Source organism: Prinia subflava, chromosome 6 (assembly GCF_021018805.1).
Source record: "Prinia subflava isolate CZ2003 ecotype Zambia chromosome 6, Cam_Psub_1.2, whole genome shotgun sequence".
NCBI classification, from domain to species: Eukaryota; Metazoa; Chordata; class Aves; order Passeriformes; family Cisticolidae; genus Prinia; species Prinia subflava.
Window position 1 is genome coordinate 7,800,117 of NC_086252.1, and position 23,168 is coordinate 7,823,284.

Consider the following 23,168-nt stretch of genomic DNA (forward strand, 5'->3'; position numbering starts at 1 on the left):
TGATCTCCTTGAGAGCAGCATGGTTTAGCTTTGAATGAGAGATGAGCTCAGTTGGCCAGGGCAGAACTGAACTCCAGAGTGGATGAAATTCTTTCTTGAGGGAACACCCCACTGAAATGCATCACAGCTGAATTAGCCCCAAATATCCAACTTAATATATGCAGTGATGTATTAAGAACCTTGATCTGAGTTTCAAGTTCTGTTGCCACTTGATGTGTGTGTATTTGCACATGAGCACTGATGCTGCATTTCCTTGTGCAGAAGTCTTGTGGGGCTTACTCTTCTTTGTAGATATTTCCCTGTGGTTTCAGTAACAGAGGTGAGCTGTCTCTCTTGTGCCTTCAGACCAGTGCCAGGACTCGGAAACCCGCACCTTCTACCAGATTGGAGACTCCTGGGAGAAGTACGTCCACGGGGTCAGGTACCAGTGCTACTGCTATGGCCGTGGCATTGGAGAATGGCACTGCCAGCCTCTGCAGACCTACCCAGGTAAGAAACCCAGCAGGGAATGAACTCATCTGCTGAGTAAGACCTGAGGAAAGCCAGCTTTCCACCCCTCACCTCCTCAGGTTTCTGTACCTCATGCCTTTTGGTGTCCTTTTGAAACAGTACAGATTCTCCCTGTCCCTTGGTGGACACAAGCAGGTGTCAGGGGGTTATAAAGAGCTGTTTGCAGCTATTCCTGAGGCCAGGGTTACTTCAGAGAGTGACTCTCAGTGCACACAACAGCTTGGGTTTACATTGCCTCTTGGTATTTAGTGATATCACATGTGCAGTTTTCAGCTTGAAACTCACACATGTATTTCTTCCTTTTCCACTCATCACAGAAGCAAAATCCATCATGGAACGAAACGGTTTTCCTGATCGGTCCCCCAAAGAAATTAAATATTTGAGCTCTTGTTTGTCCAGGCAATTCCAGGAACTCTTTATGGGATGGGCAATGCCTGTTTGTTGGTTGTTCAGCTTCAGTTCCCCAAACAGAACATAAGGGGAACCTCTCTACTTTCCTGTTTAAGGTTGCAACTGCCACTGTTTTTATCTGAATAAGATGAAGTATTAAGGCTTGCTGAGCTTCATTTACTCCTGTTGGACTGCTTAAACAAACATCTCCCTGAGCTATGTGAAATATGCATGCCTCCAGCCCGGAGACCAGGGCTTTGGGCTGCTTTAGGCACAAGAGTGACTGAAAATGTGTAAATAAACCAAATCTAATGTTGCTGAATTTAGGTTTGGGGTTGGGTGAGCTTTGAAATTTTCTGCCTGTGGGCACAGGTTTGTTTTTCTAGAAATCCTGTTAAATGGTGAACAGGTATATATGTTACATGGTTGTCCAAATAAATTATTATTAGAAATGTTGGGAATGGGGTGAGGGTGCAGCTATTTAATGGCTAAAACACTTCCCTGCAGATTCCAGGGATCTCTTTGCTGGGATTTTCTGAGAACTAACATGAGGACAGTGCTGCTGAGTGTTCAGTGAAACCTCCTCAGTGGGGCCAGGAGGGAGAAAAAAAAAGAGAAGGAAAGGAGAGCTGTGTGATCATAAAACCTGTCCATCTCTATTGGAGAGCTTGTTGGAGGAAATAAGCCTGACCTAGCTGAATGCAATCAGTAGTCTTAAGCTTTGGAGTGCTGCAGAACTTGTATTTTCATCATTTCATGGGCCTGTTTTGTCTCAAGACTTCCACCAGTCCTTCTGGTGGTGTTTGTGTACAGGAGCAAAGTCTTAATATCTGTGGAGTCTTCCACAGAGTTACAAAAAAATCAGTGTTTCATATGAACTGATTAAGAAATCTAGTAAAAAAGATAGAAGATCAGTGTCTCTTTTCAGGGTGTATCCAGTGTCAGATCAGAAATTTTCCCTCACCATGCTGCATGATTAGACCTGGATTTGGCAGATGGTTTTCATCAGCAGAGACTTTTCTTTGCAGACTTTTTCTGTACTAGACTTCTCCCATTTTCTGTTTCATTGACAGCTTACAGGAAATGGACCCAAGCAGTGCACATTAACTCCCCCACAGAATTTATTGTTATTCACTGGTTTTGTAGGTAGCAGTGAAGCATTAAACTCATTATATGTATACTCACATTATATGTGAGCCATGCAGCTCTCTTGCTTTTTGATGACTCCACAACATCCCTGGTGCGTTAAAACCAACAATTCCTTTTTTCAGGGTCTACTGGGCCTGTTCAGGTGATCATCACAGAGAGCACAAATCAGCCAAACTCCCACCCCATCCAGTGGAATGCTCCTGAACGCTCTCACATCACCCAGTACATCTTGCGCTGGAGACCGGTGAGTGCCACAGTTATGATCATTTGTTCATCAAGAGCACTTTATTTGGCTTTTTCTGGTGTCTGAGAGAAGTGGCTGACACAATTCCAGCCAACTCGAGTTGCTTATTCAGTGTCTTTTTCCTGCTGAGGTCAACAGCTACTCTTGAGCATCAAGGAGAGCCAATGCTGTATAAACACTTAATGTTTTCTTGCCCAAACTTCACTGGTTACTGTGTTCATAAAGTGTTTTGTTAAACAAAGCACTAGTACAGCAGGCAGACAAGTTTGTATCCTTCCTTACCTTAGGAATGTAAATCCTTGTGGAAGCCTCTTCCTCCAAAGAAATGCTGTTTTAGTAACGTGTGTGTATCCAGAGACTACCAGGATGCATTTTATTCTTTTAATGGGGAGGTAAAAATGAGTAGGATATGAAGTTATAAACAGCTTAGTGTAGGATTAAATAAACAGTCACTCCCATCTCCCCCAAAGTCTAAACCAAAACTGGTTAACCACTGCTTGTTGGCTGGTTCCTCTGTGAGGAATGATTTTGTTTAGCCAACACAGATGAGCTGTGTTCCAGCTTCACAAAAGACCACTTAAAGATTAAGAGCGTCAGTACCTCAATGCTGCCTGTTATTAAGAGAACAATAAAGGCCCTGATCCAAAGCCATTCAAGGCACTCAGGTCTTCTTACTGACTTCAGTGTATCTTGGATGAAGGCCTGAGTGAAATGGACTTTAAAGCACTGGAGTACAAACCTCAGAGGATGGAGCATTATCTTAAAGCTTCCCATAGAGTTCAAACACAGGGTAGAAGGGAAGAACTTCTCTGTATATTATTTTCAGATGATGGCTTAGAGTGTTATTCTGAACAGCCTTCAAATGTATATTTTCCTGCCACTGCTTCATGCCTTACTGTGCTTTTGATGAAGGAATGAGTTGAATTTATAACAAATAATGCTCCTTTTAAAGGGTAAAGTTCATAGCTAGGTTGTTTTTAGTTTACCCCTGTAAAACCCAGTAACTCAATGCCATTGGTCCTGCTTCTTGGCATACTTTTCTCATCGCCTTTGGCTTGATCCTGTCTGTGCATTCAAGCCATCCAAGCCATACCTGTGTTTGAATATTACAGTGAGTATAACCACTCAGGTTAGGTCACTAGATTCCCCTGCCTGCAGCCTAGGGAGTCTCTCACTGTCTGAGTGTCCTTTTTCTTGCAGAAAAACTCAGGCAGGCAGTGGAAGGAAGCCACCATCCCTGGCCACCGGAACTCCTACACCATCTCAGGCCTGAAGCCTGGTGTGATCTATGAGGGACAGCTCATCAGTGTGCAGCAGTACGGCCACAAAGAAGTCACCCGCTTTGACTTCACCACAACCAGCACCACAGCAGTGACCAGTGAGTGGAGCGGGGGCATCCAGGAAAACCTGGTCTCCTTCAACCCACCTCCTTGCTTTGTGCATCCCAGTTAACACAAAAATAGTGATGCTTAATGCAGCCTCTTTCCTCTCCCTTGCAGGCAACACTGTTTCAGGAGAGACAACTCTCCTTCCTCCCGTGGTCGCTACTTCCGAATCTGTCACCGAAATCACATCCAACAGCTTTGTTGTCTCCTGGGTTTCTGCTTCTGACACTGTTTCTGGATTCCGTGTTGAGTACGAGCTGAGCGAGGAGGGCGATGAGCCACAGTACCTTGGTGAGACAGCACTGGAGGGTGCCAGAGCAAGGCATTGCCCTCAGGCAGTGCATCACTGCTTTGTGGCAGTCAGGAGAGCTGGTGTGAGCAGTAGGCATCTCCCTGGCTTTCAGTAGGATTCAGTTAGGATATGAGAGTGACAGGACCAGCTTGGATTAAAAACTCACTTATTTCATTGTCTTTTCTCCATTAATAGCTGTAAGAGAACAAGGCAAGTAAATATCAATATCCCCTCAGAATACTGTCCCAGAATTCTGTAGAGGAAAGCTGCCTGAGCCAGGAGAGGTGGATGAGTAATAACTCTGGGTAGACAGAATTTTTCTTTTCATCTCCATGAGTTTGCTCAGGTTTTTTTTCCTTTTACAATCATGTAAAGTTACTGGCTTCCACAGCATCCTGCACTGAGCAGCAGTGCAGATGAGAAGAGAACCCAATCTGGTTTTTTTGAACCTGCCTCTGGCTAATTTCCTTTGGCATACCTTTATTCTTCCATCAGAATGGACAGAGAGAAATATTTCCCAAATGCCTTCTCTTGGCCGCTTGTTATCTCATGGATACCTCATGTTCCAGTCTGCTCTGTCAGTTGTTTTGTTTGGATCAGATCTTCCTCATCTTTGATAATACAACAATTTAGCTGAGCTGGGAAGCTGGTTAAAGGCACTGGACTCAGACACAGGGATTGAAACTGTTTTTCCAACATTTACTGTAGAGCCCATGGCACCACTACGTGTAATTTCATTTGAACTTCTTCTTCCTAATTTGCTGTCTTAACAGTGGTAGTAGCAATATCTCACCTCACATGTTTGAGGTTGTAACAGTTACTGGGACATTAGTGAGGTAGAAGAACATGACAAACAGGACATCAGTCTCCTGACCTAATAGTTTTCCCTGGACTTTTGCTCCCCTGAACTCACAGGCTCGGACACTGAGCAGAGGTGGCTCTTATGGGGACTGCCAGCCCTGTAACCACTTTTCTTTCTGGCCAGACAGCTGAGGTGTGCTGTGCAGCAGCTCCTGAGATCTGTCTACAGACAGAGATTTACACGTAGATTGAAAGGCAATTCCCAGTTTCCCCCAAGATGCTTGACTTCAATCTGGCCAGCAAGGAGCTGCTTCTTGAGGAACTTTCTACATCTGGCATGTAGCTGGACATCTGGGAGAAGGGAGAGAAGTTCACTAGCCCTCATAATGTCATTCTTCTTCGCTCATGAGTCAGTGTTTCCACATAACCTACTCATGTGAAAGTTTTTCCATATATTTCTGTACTGGAAGTTCAACAGGCAGGGAATGAAATGAAAATTCAGCTGAGATGGCTGCAGTGTGCAGGGGGCTGCTGCTCAAGCTGCCCTGCCATGTCCCACATTGAGCCTTGTTGCCCTGGGTTGCTGGTCCCAGCTCTCCACACAGCTTTTCTGAGGTGCAGAGAAACTGGTTTTTTATTGCAGAAAGTGTGCTTCAGCCCAGATTAGAACAAACTTCTCAGTGATTTAATTTGGACAGAAAGCAAAAAGATGGAATTCTAAAACAAATTTTTCTGTCCTGCCTTCCTCAGATCTCCCAAGCACAGCCACTTCTGTCAACATCCCTGACTTGCTTCCTGGTCGCAAGTATATTGTTAATGTCTACCAGATCTCGGAAGAAGGAGAGCAGAACCTGATCCTGTCCACTTCACAGACTACAGGTGTGTGTGGGTGGCTGTTACTGTTTGCTCAAGAGTTTTTTGTTACCTCTTATCCTCACACTTGCTGTCCTCCTCTGTTTCTCCTCTTAAACAGCTCCTGATGCACCACCCGACCACACAGTGGAAAGTGTGGATGACACATCCATTGTCATCAGCTGGAGCAGACCACAGGCTCCAATCACAGGTTTGTCCAGTTGGACTGCACTTTTTCTGCATTATTCATAGAATATGAAATGTAGGTGAAAAAGAAAATTAAATGTAACTCTGGGACAACTCTGCAAAATTCTGTCTGGTGGGAGAGACCAGCTGGAAAGCACATGGGCAGTTGAGCATTTTTGGTTTCAGTGACTGAACCAAGCAATGCAGAAGGCTGGATGCAAACAAATTCCTTCTGGATCTGTGTGAAATAAAAAATAAGCCCCAAGATCTCACATTTGTATCCGTCATCCAGACCATCCCATAGTGAGCATGAGAACAGCACAGGCCTAAACCCACATGTCAGACCTCACTGTAACCCAGGTCAGATTGTGCTTTGGAAGGTGGTGTGAGTGTGTGGTCTGCAGATGGGACGTGAGCACAGGCAGGCCACAGGTCCTGCTGAAGTTCAGAACTATTTTTATCAAAGCTCAGCAGGGAGATGAGTGCATTCTTTGTGCTTACTGTTTGTGCTGAGGATTACATATTTCTCTTGCTTCAGGCTACAGGATTGTCTACGTCCCGTCTGTGGAAGGCAGCAGCACAGAGCTCAACCTGCCTGACACTGCCACCTCTGTGACACTCAGTGACCTGATGCCAGGGGTTCAGTACAACATCAGCATCTATGCAGTGGAAGAGAACCAGGAGAGCACTCCTGTCTTCATCCAGCAGGAAACCACTGGGGTCCCACGCACAGGTAATGCCCATCTTCTGGGTTTCAGTCACCGAGGTTCCCGTTGCTAGCTAAGTGAGAGCTTAAATGAACTCAGTTATGGTTTTGTGCGTTTTGGTTGTGAGTTTCACTGGTGTTGAAGTTCTGTAGATCAGGACACCAGTCTGCATGAAGAGGGTTGTAATTCCTAGGGATTGGACTGCAGGCAGGTCTTGCATTGTCTGCAGAAGAGAGATCAATTTCCCAAGTTATCTTAGGGGGCTTCTGCTAAGAAATCCTCTGAAGTGCCTGGTGTGTCATTTTGCCCCAGCACCTGGCTCACAGATGTTCAGGGTTATGTACTCAAACAGCACAACACACACTCACATTGTTCACTTGATTTTTCCCTCCCCCTTCCAGTCCTATCCATTATTTTCCTTTGCAGTCAGTAGGGATGGGAGATTGCTCAGCATTGGCTGATGTGCCAAAACAGCACCATAGGATCTAAACTTGAGGCACTCAGTGTTTAAAAAACTTCTGGCTTCGAGGCTCTTTAAGTATCCAGTTGGACTAAATAACCAAACCAAAAGAAGGGGCAGTGAACGAATTGGGATTTGATGTGGTAAGCAGTGGAATTTCATGGTCCTGCAAGTTGCAAGCACGTGTTTGCAAATGGGAATTTACCAGCAATGAACTCAGCTCAATGATTTTATGGTTTGGCTTCTGCATCTTCCAAAAATGTGCACTGGTTAACCTTAGGGCAGTATCAGTCCTAGTCTCAAGAAATTTAATTTAAACACAGGAATTCAAGGGTGCAGTGCTGTAGGCCAGCACTGAGGGAACTGCATTTTGCATTTGACTATAGTAAGGCCAGATCAGCCCCTGTACTTGTTTAATTATAAAAGGTGGATTTCAACTTAATCATAGACATTCAGAACATGCTGTGGGTTTTGAAAACCCTCTCTTTTAATTTTAGAAGGAGGTTACTGGGTTTCCAGCCCGTGGAGTACTTTTTCTCCCCTCAGGCTTTGGTTCTGCATACATTTGAAGTTCTGTAGTGTATTACATCTGGTCTTTCAGTTCTTTCTGTCACAGCAAGACCGCTTGGTAGACTTTAAAGTAGATAGTAATGCTTGGAATTGGGGTCTGCTTGAATATTGTCTGGGAATGTGTGTAGGCATGTTTAAAGTGAGGCTACTCTGACTTTTTAATTGGGTAAGTATTTTTGGGCAAGCCATTGTTCAAGCAAAATGCACATTTTTTTCCTTTCCCTGGAAACTTCTCCTGCTCAGGACTCCCTCTGACAGCAGTTGTACCCCTGTGCTTTCAGATGAGGTGCCTTCCCCCAGAGATCTGCAGTTTGTGGAGGTTTCTGACATCAAGATCACCATCATGTGGACACCACCACAGAGCCAAGTGTCCGGCTACCGGGTGGAGGTGATCCCCGTCAACCGCCCTGGCCAGCACGGCCAGAGGCTGCCCCTCACCAGGAGCTCTTTTGCTGAAGTCATTGACCTGATCCCAGGAACAACCTATCTCTTCAAGATCTTTGCTGTGAACCAGGGCAGGGAGAGCAAACCTTTGACTGGGGAGCAAACCACCAGTAAGTTTCTTTCCTCCGTGCTTTTTTCAGCCTTTTGAAGCACGTTATTTCTCTGTCGCTTGGAGAAATGTATAAACACAGCACTTGAAGTGCAGCAGTTCTAGCCCAGGAGGTATCCCATCAGTGGGATGACAGGGCTGGGAATTCATTCATCCTAACAATGATCTCTTCAGCAGATTTATCCTCCTCCAGGGCTTTCCAATGGGAGTTTAAATCTCATGGTGCTTTAAAACAATTTTGTATGGCTGGGATTCAACTTTTTTATTACTGACTGAGAATTGATGGACCCTGCAGTTCTTTCACAGCACAGATCACAGCCTGTGATTTTTATAATTTTAGAGGGTTTTTTTTTGCTGGTACCTTAGGGCAGATTTCAGTATGACTTAGAAACCTTGCTGAGATTCCTCTGAAAATCCCCATCTCCCTTGTCACAGCTCTATACCTGTCCGGCTCCCCTGGCAGCAGCAGCAGTTGTGCCTGCACAAGGAAGGATCTTTCAGGATCCCTCAGAACCTGCTTGCTAATGATCTAGTGGCAGTGCAGCGCCTCACTAGTGTGAGGAAAAATGCACTTTGTCAGGCATTGTTTTTTGCTTTGCAGCACTGCAGAGAAGAGAGGGAAGCAGTGGCTGGGCAGGATGTAGTTTTCAGATGGAAGAGCAGGAGTTTTATCTGGGTTTGGGTGGTTATCTCCATTTCTGATCCAAGAGGAAGGGATCAGACAGAACATGGGCCATGGTTTGTTTGATCAGATCCTGTTTATTGGGCAATAGAGGGGTGAGTGGGTGTTTGTGGTGTTCTTTGGCTTTATTCAAAGGGACAAAATTCAGCCATGTGCATCTGCTGCTCTTCTGATACTTTTCAGTAAAAAGAGCAACTTCTGAGAACCCAGCCCAGCTCTTAGTAACATGAGAGGGAAGGAAAGGAAGTGGGATAATCTCTGAATATAGCCATGCTGTTTGAGAGACATCCTTACTTCCATCCATAAAGTTATGAGCAATGAATGGTGCCTGTCCCTTGACTGTGCAGGGAGAATGGGATCCTTATGTCCATCCTTTACCATAGGTGTCTAATTTGAGCACAGCACAGATGGTGTGAGCACCCTCCCTCCTCTTTCAAGCAAGGCTTTCAAAAGCAAGGATGCGACTTGGGAATCTGAACTCTCTTGGGAGCATTTAGAACAAGAAGGGCTCAGTTCCCAGCTAGATCTGTAATTTTTTGTGGTTATTTTGAGGAGCCTGGGCTAGGTGAAACTCCACACAGAGGTGTACATTGGAGCATAGACATTTAATTCAGACAGCACAGTGTCAGTCACAAATGTCTGGAATCGTTTTCCATAGGCTGTGATCACCCGCTTAACTGCTTTGCCTAAACCACATTGCAGAAACTATTCACATAAATTGCATCCTGTAATCGAAAGTCCTGGGAAACAGAAATCATTCAGGGTTCCCAAGGAAAACCCTGCAGCAGAAGTCTCTTCCCACGGTGTAAATGTGATTCTCTTTTTGGCCTTCCGTTAAGAAGCAGTCTACAAATAAACTCCGAGTGTGTGTGTGTGGCTTTTTAATCTCCCCCTTTTTCCTCTAGTATGGGGAGAGGAAGTGATAAAAGCCTAATAGAGCTGGCAAATTAAATTGTGCAGAAAGGAATTGACTTTAGGCTACACATTTTAGGAAGATACAATCTTTGTCAGATGAGACTTAGCCCAGATCTAAGTACCAGCAAGGGATAAAGTTGACTTTTCAGCCTGTGGGCTGGAGGTGGGCTTAAGCAGGGCCACACTCATTCTTTTTCTTTTTGAGTTCTCCCCAGTTTATTTCCAGTGGTGGAAGAAGGAAGACCTTACTTCCTTTTTCCTCCCCACTCAAAATTGGAGAAAACAACTGGGGAGAAAACAAAAGGACAAAAGCATCTTTCTGCTGAATCACTGGCAGAGCGATTAAAACATCAATTTTTTTCACCAAAATACTGCTTCTCCAGAAGGAGAAAAAAGCATTTGCCAGCAAAAAAGCGCATTGATGAAACCTCACTGCTCTTAATTTCAACATATGGCTAGAACCTAGAAAAGGGGAGGCTTGCCATGTGAACACTGTGAGGTCCTTGCTGCAGCCAGCATTACCCTGCCTGCTGTGGGGGCAAATTCCCCTCCAAACCTCACCTTGCCTCAGCCAAAGGCCATGACAGCTCCACTGTGGCTCCAGTGAAGGAGCTGTGCAGCCTCAGCCTCTTGTTTATGTGGCTATCTGGGTTATCAGCTTCAGCAGCTTCCCAGGGGCACTGATAAAAAGGGGTGGGAGCCTGGTAAGAGCTGTTCCCTGAGTCCCAGGGGAGAGACGAGCATGCTTGGAATTGTTGTATGGTCAGTTCCATGGTGTGAATATTTTTAAGTAGATCTAGGAACTGGTTTTCTGCAGAAAGTCGCTGACTATTGCTTATTTTGACATGCAAATGACAAAGTAGGGGAGGTTTATTTTGGGAAGGGATTTTGAGAAGACTGGGCAAGGGTTTAAAAGAATAAATCTTTTTTGTGGAAAAGGGCTAAAATTAGGTTTCCGTGCTTACACTGACAAGTCTAAACTGAGCCGGTTTTTAAAAAATGCTCAGCACTCATGAGAAACTGTTGAAATTCCTGAGTGTGTTGGGATCATCTGTCTTGTCTCAACCTTTAGGCCCCCTTCCCCATGGGATGCAGAGATGGCAGTGACCCAAATCAGTGCAGCCCAGGGTGTGCAGGTCTGCCTGTCTTGGTGCATTAAGGGATGGCACCGAGGTGCAGATGTAGAAGTGAAATAACTTTCCAGCTCTCTCATGGTCCCCCCTTCTCTCTTTCCTACTGTTGCCCTCACACGATACATCAGAAATCCAGACCCATGCTTTGGAAGAGGGGGTGGAAGTGGAGATTCAGCTGGGAAGCTGATGGGTGTTGTGCTTTGCTTCCACAGAGCTGGATGCCCCCACCAACCTGCGGTTCCTCAACACCACGGAGCACTCGGTGCTGGTGCTGTGGACGCGGCCCCGCGCCATCATCACGGGCTACAAGCTAACAGCAGGGCCCACCAGAGGAGGGCAGCCCCGCACCTACAACGTGGGGCCCTCTGCCACCAAGTACCAGCTCAGGAACCTGCAGCCTGGCACCGAGTACACCGTGTACCTCGTGGCCGTGAAGGGCGACCTGCAGAGCAACAGAGAGACCGGGGTCTTCACCACCTGTGAGTGAGGCGCACACACACCACACACTCCTCTCCTCTGTACCCTGGCCCTTCTTCAGAACTTGTGCTGAAAGTGCCCATTGTGGGCTGATTTACAGGAGCAGCCTTTGAAGTGGCATTCCAGCAGAACAGCTTGGGAAATGCTCCTTGTTGTTCTTTCTGAACTCGTTGGCAGGAAAAAGTTATCTGCATCAAAAACCTTTCAGTGAAATACATTTCAGCTTTCCTCATGATCAAAAACAAGAGGGAAAGCTTACTACTGGTACCTCACTTTTTGCTTAACTGGATGTCAGAGAAATTTAATTTTACTTGATCTTCCTAATTGCTTGGTTTTGGCATGACAAATGAAGGAAAGCATACAACTCCCTTACAATGGGCAAGGAATAATTAGTCTGGTACTTACATAAAGCTGAAAGCAGTCATTTCTCAGGCCCAGCCATACCATCTAAGGCAGCTCAACTGCATTTACCCAAACTGACACAAATGTTGTATTCCATAATTGCACCTGACACCTGACACCTGACACCTGACACCTGACACCTGACACCTGACACCTGACACTTTTTTTTTTTTTTGCATTTCAGTCATCTGTATTTGTGATGCTGGTTTGGAAGGAAAATTAAACTTTGGAGGGAAAGGGAGTTCTGTAACAACCCCCACATACTTCTAAAAGGAACAAATAGGTTCACTGTTTAAATAATGGTGGTGCTATCATATAAACTAGCAAAACTCAAAGCCACCCAAGCCCAGAACCACATCCTCTTTTCAACAGAGAGTGTGGTTTCTTTTAGAACAATGTGAAACTAAAATAAGGGCTCAAACTTTTACTCAGAGTAACATTGTTTACATTGGCAAGGTGCTTCTTGCTGACAGTCTCATCTATAAATATTCCTCGATTACAATATGATTTGTTATCTTAAATTTGATATTGCCTTCAAATTCTGGCTTGTCTGAATGAAACCAGTCCAGTTTGAGGCTATGGATTTGATTAACCAAGCCTCTCCATTAATAACATTACTAACCAGGCCATTTCAGATTAAACTCAGTGTTATTTAGGCTGATTCTGGCATGCTCAAAGGCTTTGGCTTCTGTGTGGTGCTTCTCACAGATGTCAGTGAGACCACAGATGCCTCAGACTGATGTTGGCTCCTTTCTGCTGACTTCACGAGGTGTTGGTGAGGTGTGAGATGGTCCTTGCTGGGACAGCTGGATGACAGATGGGGTGTGGTGTTCTGCTGGGTGGAAGGTCTATGGTGGGTGAATCAAAAAAACAGCTGAGTTTTGAGGAACACTTTAGATACCATGCCAAAAACCAGGCTCCCCCAAATTCTTGGGGCTGGATGTGTAGAGGATCATGCATCCACTTGAGTATTTTTGTTTTCCTCAGGAACAAAAGCTCTGGCTGTGATCAGACCACTTGCATACTGTCTGTCGAGCCCAGCAGCAGACAAAAATCATCTGTCAGATCCTTCCCAAATCACTGGATTTTCAGAAGTGATCTAGTTCAGCACTCACTTCATACCTCTGGCTATTTGTGCAGCTGTAGGTCAGGTTTTCAACCTGTTTGGAGCCATCACAGCAGGTAGATTTCAACTCTGGTCCATTCCCTCCACAGATCAGCCTGCTGGCTCTGTTCCTCCCTTTAACACAGAAGTGACTGAGACCTCCATTGTCATCACCTGGACACCTGCCCCAAGGATTGGTTTCAAGGTAGGAGGAGCTAAGGCCCATGTTGGTTTTTCCAGATCCTTGACTATGGTGGGAAGGGCAGATTAAAGCCATTTCTTGTGGACTGTGGTGAAGATGGCAGCACAAAGCGGGGAGAGGTGCAAAGCACCTGTTGCTTACAGGGAGGGGGTTTAGGTGACAGAGGTCAGTGCAGTCATGGAGCTTCAGGTCATTGAGACCACAGGTTACAGGACTAACAGCTGGAGTTCAGTGTAAGGTGTTCAGCCCTGGTGCTGCTGTTGGCTGATCAGTCAGGATGCTGACAGCTCGGGACTGAAAAGCAAACCTGGCTCCCCTGCAGCTGGGAGTGCGCCCGAGCCAGGGCGGGGAGGCGCCGCGGGAGGTGATCTCGGACTCGGGCAGCATCGTGATCTCGGGGCTGACCCCCGGCGTGGAGTACACCTACAGCCTCACCGTGCTGATGGACGGCCAGGAGAGAGACACCCCCATCGTCAGGAGAGTCACCACACGTATGGCACTTGCTTCTCCAACCTCACTCCTCCTGCCACTCCCCGCTGCCTTCTGGGAGGCAGTTCTGGTCTTTCCTTCCTAGCCTGGCTTTTCTTTTTGATGCATGGGTGGCTGTCCCGTGCAATGCAGGGTCACAGCTTCAGGGGAGTGTTTTTGGCTCATTCCAAAGGTTGAGGCTGTTGTGGGGAGAGGGGTGCTGAGGCAGCCAGCGTGATGCTCCATGCCATCAGTGACCCATTTGTCTGAACACTTGCAGCACTGGCTCCACCGACCAGCCTGCGCCTCAGGTCCAGCCCTGACACCGGCATCCTGATAGTCTCCTGGGAGAGAAGCACATCTCCAGGTAACCACGTGAACTCACTCTGTGCTCAGACCTCTCCTGCAGCAGCATGCTAACGCTTCTTTGGTGGTGCCTTGCAGCTTGGTGGGAAATTTGCTGTTGATTAATTTGAATAAAAATATACATGTTTCTAGATACATTTAAGGATATAATTCACAGTTAACTACAACTTGCCGTAGGACTCTCAATGATTTACATTCTGTATAAAATGCTGTCTTGGAGCATGAATGTGTTAGAATATTTCAGCTCTTTTAAGGATTTGAAGGGTTTCTTCAAGTATCTCCAGTGGCTGAAAATTTGTCTGAGGGAAGGAAAGCAGAATGGACCACAAAGATTTCTGGAAGTGAAAATGAGTTTATGCTATGGAAAGTGAGCATGGAAGTTCTGACAGTGTTCAGGATGAACTCTTTTCCCACGATAGCTGATGGGAGCTGCACAATTGACTCCCATAAAAGATGGATTGAATGTTTTTGAAAACCTCTGTTGTTAGCTGAATCTTTTCCTGACAGAGTCCTGAGAGAAATTCCTCTCAGAACTCCTGAGATTTTCAGTTTGGTGAGGTCTCAGAGGGAATGGAAATGCCATAGCTAACTCACGGGAAGCTCATTTCGGGGTGCTTGACAAAGCAACCTCCTTCTGCTTCTCTCAGGGTGGCAAAATCTCTTGTAAAATGTCATGTGTTTGCTTCAGCTTGATGCAAGTGGATGCAGCAGGAGACTCCTGACACTGGCCTCTGTTTTTCAGGCATCAGCGGCTACCGCGTGACCACTGCGCCCACCGATGGGCAGCAGGGCTCTACCCTGGAGGAGGTGGTGGGTGCAGATCAGACCACCTGCACCTTTGAGAACCTCAACCCTGGCGTGGAGTACAACGTCAGCGTCTACTCTGTCAAGGGTGACCAGGAGAGCGTCCCCATCTCAGAAACCATCACACCAGGTAACGCAAGGGTGAGCAGCCATTTCAGCTGCCCAGGCTCACACGGCTGAGCCCGAGAGGCTCTGCCTTGCAGAACTTGTGTTAGTCTGATGGTAGGAGGGCTTAGACTTCACATTTAGTCTCAAGAAGCAGAACAGCCACGTTCCAACATGTGATGACAGAACTTCTTACACCTGTGTACTTCTCTGCACGGCCAGCCTACATTGTGTGTCCCAGGCTGATGGTCAGCACATGGATCTGCTGTATCAGTACACTCAGCAGGGATTTAACTTAGCCCTGAAGTGCCCCAGCATCTGGAGCATCTTCAGCTGATGGGAACAGGAAATAGAGGTATGAGTGGGAAGTGTGCACAGGAGAGATTCTGGCAGCAGTGGTGGCAGAAGATCACTAAGCGCAATGGAGAGGAGAACCAAGATGGAAAGGTCCATCACTGTGGCACTTGAGACACAGAGTGGTGTGTGCCACCTCACATGACAACTGTGGGGACTGCAGAAACTGCCTTTGTAGCCACAGTAGCAAGATTAATATGCATTTCCCCAAATGGTTGCATTTAGTTTTCCTTTGTGAGGTCTTCGTTTGTTTTTGTTTCTGCTCTGAGATGATGCCAGCTACTGTGTTTGCTTGCTCTTGTAACACTGCTTTAAAATTTCTGTGCTTCACTGAAGTGCTGTGTGCTCCCTGGGGTGAACTAATACTGTGGTGCTGCATAGTTATGCAGTGATAGCTTTAGCCCTTCACTGTCTTCTGGTGGGGGAAAGCTAAGAATGTATGTGTCTGGCTTTTACAGCTCTTTAAAGGTGATATGGTACATGCATTCCGTGTGGATAAACAATTATTTTACAGAAAACTGGCCTTTTTTTTTTTTTTGCACCTATTCTGTAAAATAAGTGTTTTCCAAGAGGGACATCAAAACAGAACATAACCACTATTATTAAAGCAATATTTCTGTCCCATAATTTCTTTTCGAACTAACTTGTAATGAACAGAATGGATACAGAGTCCTGCATCTTTGACTCACTGATGTCTGATCCTGAATGAGGAAGGGCATCCATTAGTTCCCACTGATTTCAGGATCACCCTGATAAAGTTACACAGCCAAACCTTGTGGCTTAAATCAATACCAGTTTATTGACTTGAGCAACTGCAGGTTTGGCCATTGTCAATTAAAGATGCGTCTAAAATTCCCCATTCCCTGCCCAATTCTGCTGGTCCTAGCATGCAGGAAATGAGCATCTTTGCTGAAGGAATAATATCAGTAGGGAAAGCAGTCACAGCTGTGCTTATTTTCCCTACAGAAATTTAGGCAGCATCTGAAAGGTCATTAAAGACCATTCTTATTCAGTGGCTAAAACTTGAGATTTTGAACAATTTTAGCCACATATGTCAGGCTCTTGGCCACATCATGTGCTGGGCATAACCTCTCAATTTGGGGATCTTGTCACTCTGGCAGAATTAATACCATCTAAAGGTCATTTTTAACCATTTACCCTGTTTCCAAGGAAGTGTTCTATTACTTACTTCTCTTTTTAGCACATGTATTGCAGCAGTTAGTTGGTAAGTAGAACTTGAGGAATTCTGGGCCAGATCCTCAAGCCATTGCAGGGATTTGAGGCTTTTTTCCAAGTTCAGTGTAAATAGTTCAGACAGTGAACTATCTACCCTGGAACTTTAAACCTAGCTGAGGGTTTAATTTAGCCTCTTGGAGTGAATTGGTATTTTTATGATCTCAGTGATAAAAGTTAGATTCACCATTTGAACAAAACAAGGATTTTAGAGGGTCAATCAACAGAGTTGTTGTTTTATTTACTCTTTAGCAAACTTTTTCTCTCTTGTAATTTTTCTGCAGAAAGAAAGAAGGGCTGTGTTTTCTCTGCTTCTGTTTTTGTCAGAACACGATGGGTCTTTGTGGCTTATCATTGCTCAGAGTAAATTTGGTGCAAGTTAAGTGCCTCTTGCAGGGCTCTTTGAAAATTACATGTCTAAAGAGGATTGGGGTTTCATCTTTTGAGGGGATCGGAGTTTCAGCTTCTGTCTGCCCAGGGAAGCAGCTGAAGACTGCACTGAAGGGTAAACATATGAAAACAAACTGAAAACAGCAAAAGCAAAAACACAACGAAAAACACCCCAGCAAAACCCTTCCTTTCCCCCCAAACCCCAAGAGAAAACTGTGCATATCACCGCAATTGCTTCCAGAGTTCTGTCGATGTTAATAGTGATGAACACTGCTTTTCTCTCCCTTGTCTTTCTTTTGCCTCCGTGTGTCTCCGCCTCTCCCGTGTGCTCTTTAACTCACTAGAGGTGCCCCAGCTCACTGACCTAAGCTTTGTTGACATAACTGACTCGAGCATCGGCCTGAGGTGGACCCCGTTAAATGCCTCCGCCATTATTGGGTACCGCATCACAGTAGTTGCGGCAGGAGAAAGTGTCCCCATTTTTGAAGATTTTGTGGACTCCTCAGTAGGATACTACACAGTGACAGGCTTGGAGCCGGGCATTGATTACGACATCAGCGTAATCACGCTCATTAATGGCGGAGAGAGCGCCCCTACCACTCTGACACAGCAAACGGGTGAATTTTGAAAACTTGTGTGTTTGTGACGTGGACGGTGTCACTGGCTGTCACTGGCTGTCGGTGTCGGGGCTTTGTCCAAAGAGGAATTGAGCTGCTCGCTGCAGGGAAGCCAGACAGACCCAGCTCGCCCCTTTCCCCAGATGGCAGCTGGGGATGGATGTGGTGCTCCTTGTTTTTGAATTGGAGGCATTTTAATACCATGAATGGCTGCAGGCTTGCCAGGCTCATTCACCTTCTGCTATTCAGATTCCCAGGGTCCAGTTGGAATCAAGAGCCTGAAACACGAGCTGTGTGTTCGCCAGCCTTTAAAACTGTGATTCCCCAAAATAGGAGTGCTGAAGGATGGAGCAGATCAGCAGACACCCTCCAGCCTTGACAGCTGTTTGAGCTTCCAGCAGCCCATTTCTGTGGTGGCCCCACTCTTTCCACAATGCCCCAAAGGATGGACACCACTCCCTGAGTACATGCCAGTGACAGCCGTGCCACACCATCAAGGGTCTCTATAGTGCATGAGCTGAGGGCGAGCTGGAAACTGGTTCTTGCATGAAATCCTCTTGTGTTTGAAAGTCCTGAGGCTGTAAATCCTTCGACACGAGTAGAAGTAGAGTCATAGGAAATTAGTGATATACCCTCTCCTCTCCTGTGTGTGCATGTATGGATTCTAGATGAGATTACTTTTCCATCTGTAAGCTGCTGTATGGCAACTTTAAACCTCTCTTGGCACCACATCTGTAATACAAAATCCAGCTGCTAGAAGCTCATTACTGAAACTTGCTACCTTGTTTTTAAATTAGCCCCTAGGGGTACATTTAACGTATCAGGAGTAGCCAAGAGGTTAAAGCAGCCTGACAGTAGTGCAGATACATTTTTCTCTTAGCTGTAGTAGAACCAAGTGTAGTTTAGAAGTCTGTTTGCATGAGTCTGACGCCGTAGTCCGTTGTGCATGAGATACTTTCTCTGGTGATTGATTCCCTGAGCAGACACCTCGATGAGTATGAATCTGAGAACTGAGGGGGGTTTGTTCTTTGCTGTGTAGCTGTGCCTCCTCCCACTGACCTGCGCTTCACTAACGTGGGGCCTGACACCATGAGGGTGACGTGGACTGCCCCGACCTCCATCGTGCTGAGCGGTTTCCTGGTGCGCTACTCCCCCGCCAAGAAGGAGGATGATGTTGCGGAGGTGACGGTCTCACCCTCAGGCAACATGGTCATCTTAACAAGTAAGCGGGTTACCTGCAGGAGTCAAACTAACATAAAGAAGCCCCTCCTCATAAAATTGTAAGATTGCTAAGAGAAAAGACCTCCAAGGTGTTTTGAACCAACAACTCAGCACCACCGTGGTCACCGCCAAGCCCTATCCCCTAGTGCTGATCTACACACCCCCTGAACACTTCCAGGGATGCTGACCCCACATCTGACTAGCTTTTCAGTGAAGAAATTTTTCCTGGTATCCAACCTCAACCTCCCCTAGTGCAGCTTGAGCAAGTCTTTGCTTGTCCCATCACTTGTTACCTGGCAGAAGAATCTGACCTCACATTGCTACAGCCTCCTTTCAAGTAATTGTAGAGGGTGGGAAGGTCCACATGACACAAGATGAGGCAAAAAAAAAAAGGTTTAAGTGCGGCTGGCCAAATTCTCAGCTGGTCTAAAGTGATGTTGCAAGTAGCCTCGTACAAACTGACACCAAATGGGATTTGGCCTTTAGCTTTACCCAAGTTAAAGCCAAACCACAGGCAAGTTTTTTCCTATCAATCCAAGGACAGCGATGAATCAGGCTATGAGGCAACTGCATTGATTTGCAGCCTGGTTAGGTATTAACAGTAAATACATGTTGTTCGCCTGGTTTGCCAATAATGTCAAGGACTTGCAGTGCAGAGGTTCGGGGAAAGGATCAGAATATGCAAAAAGTCATTGCTCCTTTGACTTTGTGTGCTCTGACCAGAAAACACATCCTGTTCTGTAACCTACTGGACATGGCAGTAAAATGTGGGCATTTTCCAAAAGCCGACATTAATTTTTAGGGCAAAAGCTGTTTTGTATTTATAATTGGGTTTTTTTTTCCTCTATCTGAGAATCTGGTTGGTTAAGTGAGAAACAATACCTGTTTTTGGAATAAAAACCCAAATTGTCTGAATTAGAACAGCTTTGTTGGAAATCCTTGGCTCTATTTCGGCGTATATCAGCTAAAGCTTGGGCCCGGTAAATAACTAAACTAGTAGAAAACTGTAAGGGACACTGTAAAAAGGTAATTGCTTCTAGTCAATCTTCACAAACTAATGAAGCAATAACATAGGATATCATGCTCCTTCAGGCTAAAGCACTTCAAGGAACCATAATCCACAAAAATAACTGATTTAAACTTTTGATTGTCCTGGAGGCTCAGATCTTCCGTCAGGCAAAACCTGATTGTCTCCTAAGAAGCACAGTTAAAACTGTGCAGGTTGATCACCTTCTTGATGTCAGCAAAGAAACACGTCCAAATTCCTGTTCTTCATCTCCACAGACCTGCTCCCTGGCACTGAGTATCTGGTGAGAGTCTACAGCGTTGCTGAGCAGCATGAGAGCGCACCTTTGTACGGAGTCCAGAAAACAGGTACTTGGATGCATGTGTGGTTAATGCCATCCTTTAAGAATTCATTAGGGGGGCTTCATTACTTTTTTTCCCCCTGTGATGACGCCCAGCAGTTTGGCTGAGCTCAGCCCTGTGTCTCTTGAAACACGCAGGCATTGATTCCCCCACGGGCCTGGACTTCTCGGATATAACAGCGAACTCCTTCACGGTGCACTGGATCGCGCCCCGTGCCACCATCACGGGCTACAGGATCCGCTACCACCCGGAGCAGGGCGGGGGCCGGCCCAAGGAGGAGCGTGTGCCCCCCTCCAGGAGCTCCATCACCCTCACCAACCTGCTGCCAGGCACCGAGTACGTGGTCAGCATCATCGCCCTCAGCGGCAGGGAGGAGAGCCTGCCCCTGGTCGGCCAGCAGACAACAGGTGAGCCTGGAGGGAACGCTGCATTTGGAGCGTCCTCTAGAAAGGAAGGTTTTGTTAAACCACATCTGCCCTGCCAGCCTCACTCGTGAGGAAATGCCTGTGTGCTGAGGTAGGGCCTGATTTAGAAAAAGGTGGGAGGAGCCATGCTGCTTTCAGATGTTTCTAGGGCCAGCAGAGCTGTTTCCATTAGATCTAGTCCAATGCCATATGATTTTTAACCAGATACATCTCCTTGGAGAGGAGTGTGCCCCGAGCCAAAGGACAGACAGATGGGTAGCAGAGGAGCTCATTATAAGTGGAGTGTGTAGCTGCTGTACAACTGTGTTTAAACTCCCTTCTCAATTCTCTGTTTTCCTAGTGTCTGATGTTCCAAGGGACCTGGAAGTCACCCCTACAAGCCCCACCAGCCTCAGGATTTCCTGGGATGCTCCTGCAGTGACAGTCAGATACTACAGGATCACTTACGGTGAAACAGGTGAGGGCAGGCTGCTGCAGCTGGTCACAGACCAGAAACCATGAAGCCATGAAAGCAGATAGCAAAGGCACCTTGGGCTGTAGCAGATACATAGGGGCCTTTTTTAAAAAAGAGCAAATCATATTTTATGTACCCAAAAGAAAGAGCATCTGGAGTATTCCAGTAATTTTACAGGTGGTTCTGTGTACATATTTCATTCTTTTCCTTGGAATGATCAAAACAACTTTGACCCCACAGCCACTGGAATCAACAGAGTCCTGTCTTCAGCCTGGTGCATATAGGACTGTGCTGGTTTTTGCAGAGATTTAAATGTATGCTTTACAGATCCATCACCTTTCTTTCTTAACCTGCTCTTCCTAGGTGGAAGCAGCCCAGTACAGGAGTTCACAGTGCCTGGCACTGTGTCTACTGCCACCATCACTGGCATCAAGCCTGGTGTTGAGTACACCATCACTGTGTATGCTGTCACTGGCCGTGGAGACAGCCCTGCCAGCAGCAAGCCGGTCACTGTCACCTACAGAACAGGTGAGATTAAACCAAACAAGACAGAAACCCCCACAGCTTTGTGTTGGCTTTTCCCCATGAACGTGCATCACTGATCCCTGGTTTATTTTAGAAGCTATGGGGGTGTAAGGCCAGCAGTTTCAGGGGAGCTGTGTATCTTGGTGGCACAGAAGGGGACATGGAGAAGGAGAACCTTGTGGAGTTCACATGCGGATAAAAGCAGTGCTCAACTGCTCATTGCAGAGTGGAAATCCTGTTGGGCTCTCACAATGTGGAGTCACTGCTGGCTTAACCCTAGTGCTTCACTGTCAGATTGTGTGATCCTGAGGAGACCTAACTTGCTAAAGCCAAGACTGTTCTCTCACTCCTGACTTGGATATAGCCCAATCCTGCTCCTGCTGTAGCTGCAGATAAAGGTTTTTAGTAGCCTTTTAAACAACAAAAATCCTCAACTAACATTGATATGGGACCATCACCCACACATCATGGTTAAGGTTTTTTTTGCTCTGGGTTAGCATGAGAGACAAATAAATAGCAATATGGATTTTTTCTTCCAAGCAGTGCGGAATAAAATTCAGCCAGGACACAACTGTGGAGGGAGGGTTTCCTGTACCAGCATACTCAGAACAATTATTTCTGTTGCCCAGAAATAGACACACCATCCCAGATGCAAGTCACCGATGTCCAGGACAACAGTATCAGCATCAGATGGCTCCCTTCAACATCCCCAGTCACAGGCTACCGGGTGACTGCTGTCCCCAAGAAGGGACATGGGCCCACAAAAACCAAAAATGTCCCTGCAGGTAAGAGTCATGTCATCCTTCACTGGATCTGTAAAGAACGCAAGATGTGACCACTGAAATCCTGCTGCTGCTTGTACCTTTTTTTGCCATCCTGCTGATTTTCAGTTCTGTCTCATCCAGGACAGATGAGCTTAGGCAGATTTTTGCCCCAAAAGCAAAATATTTCTTCATATTTCTTTGACACCCCTGTACTGCAAAAGTACATTCTTGGCAGCCTCAGTGTGCATGAAAAGCACCTGCATTTCAAAGAAACACCATTGGATTTTCTAGCATCCAGCAAAACTTGCTCTGAAATCCTTCTGCAAGTCACCTAACATGACCCTTGGTCACAGCAGGATTCAGTCACATCCACTACAGGTCTGTGGTGTAGTACCTGTGGGACCTGCTGTGTCAGCTCTCAGGAAAACTGCATTTTGTGGACTCAGCAGAGCACTTGGGGATGCTTGTGATGCAGCTGAGTTGATGGTCAGTCTTATCCTAAAAAACTGACAAAAGCTGATCTCCCTGTCCTCCCTGTGCTTTGTTCTACCTGCTGTGCTGACCTGCCCTTTCAGCAGGTACAAATTGCACCTGTGCACTGCCAGAGAAGCACGGTGCAATTTAAAGGCAAATTTAATTTCTCAGTCCCACCTTGTTTTAATGACACTTATTCATGGTATGGCTTAGGCCGTTCATTCAAGGCTATTTTGAGGCCAGTGCTCTGCAGCTTTGTGCTGTTCTTTCTGACTGATGGTGTTCTTTCCTGCCAGATCAAACTCAGGTCACTATTGAAGGTCTGCAGCCCACAGTGGAGTACGTGGTCAGTGTCTTTGCTCAGAATCAGAACGGGGAGAGCCAGCCCTTGGTTCACACAGCTGTCACCAGTACGTATTCCACTTCATGGGAACAAACACACATTTTCTATTGATGTCTGAACCTACCACCACATTCCCAGGGAAAGCAAAAGCCAGGGGCCTGGTCTCCAGGAGAGTGTGAAGGGCTCTGCCCTGTGAGAAGTACCATGCACCCCATCTGCAGATGCTGGCAAAAACGCAGTCC

The 23,168-nt window shown here is 46.3% G+C and overlaps 1 protein-coding gene across 5 annotated transcripts in view; it reads left to right on the forward strand.

The window, feature by feature from the left end:
- FN1 (fibronectin 1) overlaps positions 1-23,168 on the forward strand; it is a 51,193-nt gene that overhangs the window by 14,347 nt on the left and 13,678 nt on the right. For 3 of the 5 annotated variants that reach the window (XM_063400092.1, XM_063400091.1, XM_063400093.1), the window contains exons 12-32: positions 346-489; positions 2,172-2,293; positions 3,494-3,671; positions 3,793-3,969; positions 5,522-5,650; positions 5,745-5,834; positions 6,348-6,542; positions 7,828-8,100; positions 11,042-11,308; positions 12,924-13,018; positions 13,338-13,506; positions 13,764-13,850; positions 14,592-14,783; positions 17,080-17,352; positions 18,392-18,574; positions 19,858-19,947; positions 20,079-20,348; positions 20,707-20,823; positions 21,184-21,348; positions 21,975-22,130; positions 22,880-22,993. In XM_063400092.1, the coding sequence (XP_063256162.1) occupies positions 346-489; positions 2,172-2,293; positions 3,494-3,671; positions 3,793-3,969; positions 5,522-5,650; positions 5,745-5,834; positions 6,348-6,542; positions 7,828-8,100; positions 11,042-11,308; positions 12,924-13,018; positions 13,338-13,506; positions 13,764-13,850; positions 14,592-14,783; positions 17,080-17,352; positions 18,392-18,574; positions 19,858-19,947; positions 20,079-20,348; positions 20,707-20,823; positions 21,184-21,348; positions 21,975-22,130; positions 22,880-22,993 (3,486 nt within the window). The remainder of the gene's footprint in view (positions 1-345; positions 490-2,171; positions 2,294-3,493; positions 3,672-3,792; positions 3,970-5,521; positions 5,651-5,744; positions 5,835-6,347; positions 6,543-7,827; positions 8,101-11,041; positions 11,309-12,923; positions 13,019-13,337; positions 13,507-13,763; positions 13,851-14,591; positions 14,784-17,079; positions 17,353-18,391; positions 18,575-19,857; positions 19,948-20,078; positions 20,349-20,706; positions 20,824-21,183; positions 21,349-21,974; positions 22,131-22,879; positions 22,994-23,168) is intronic. The other 2 variants (XM_063400094.1, XM_063400095.1) reach the window with 1 other exon arrangement.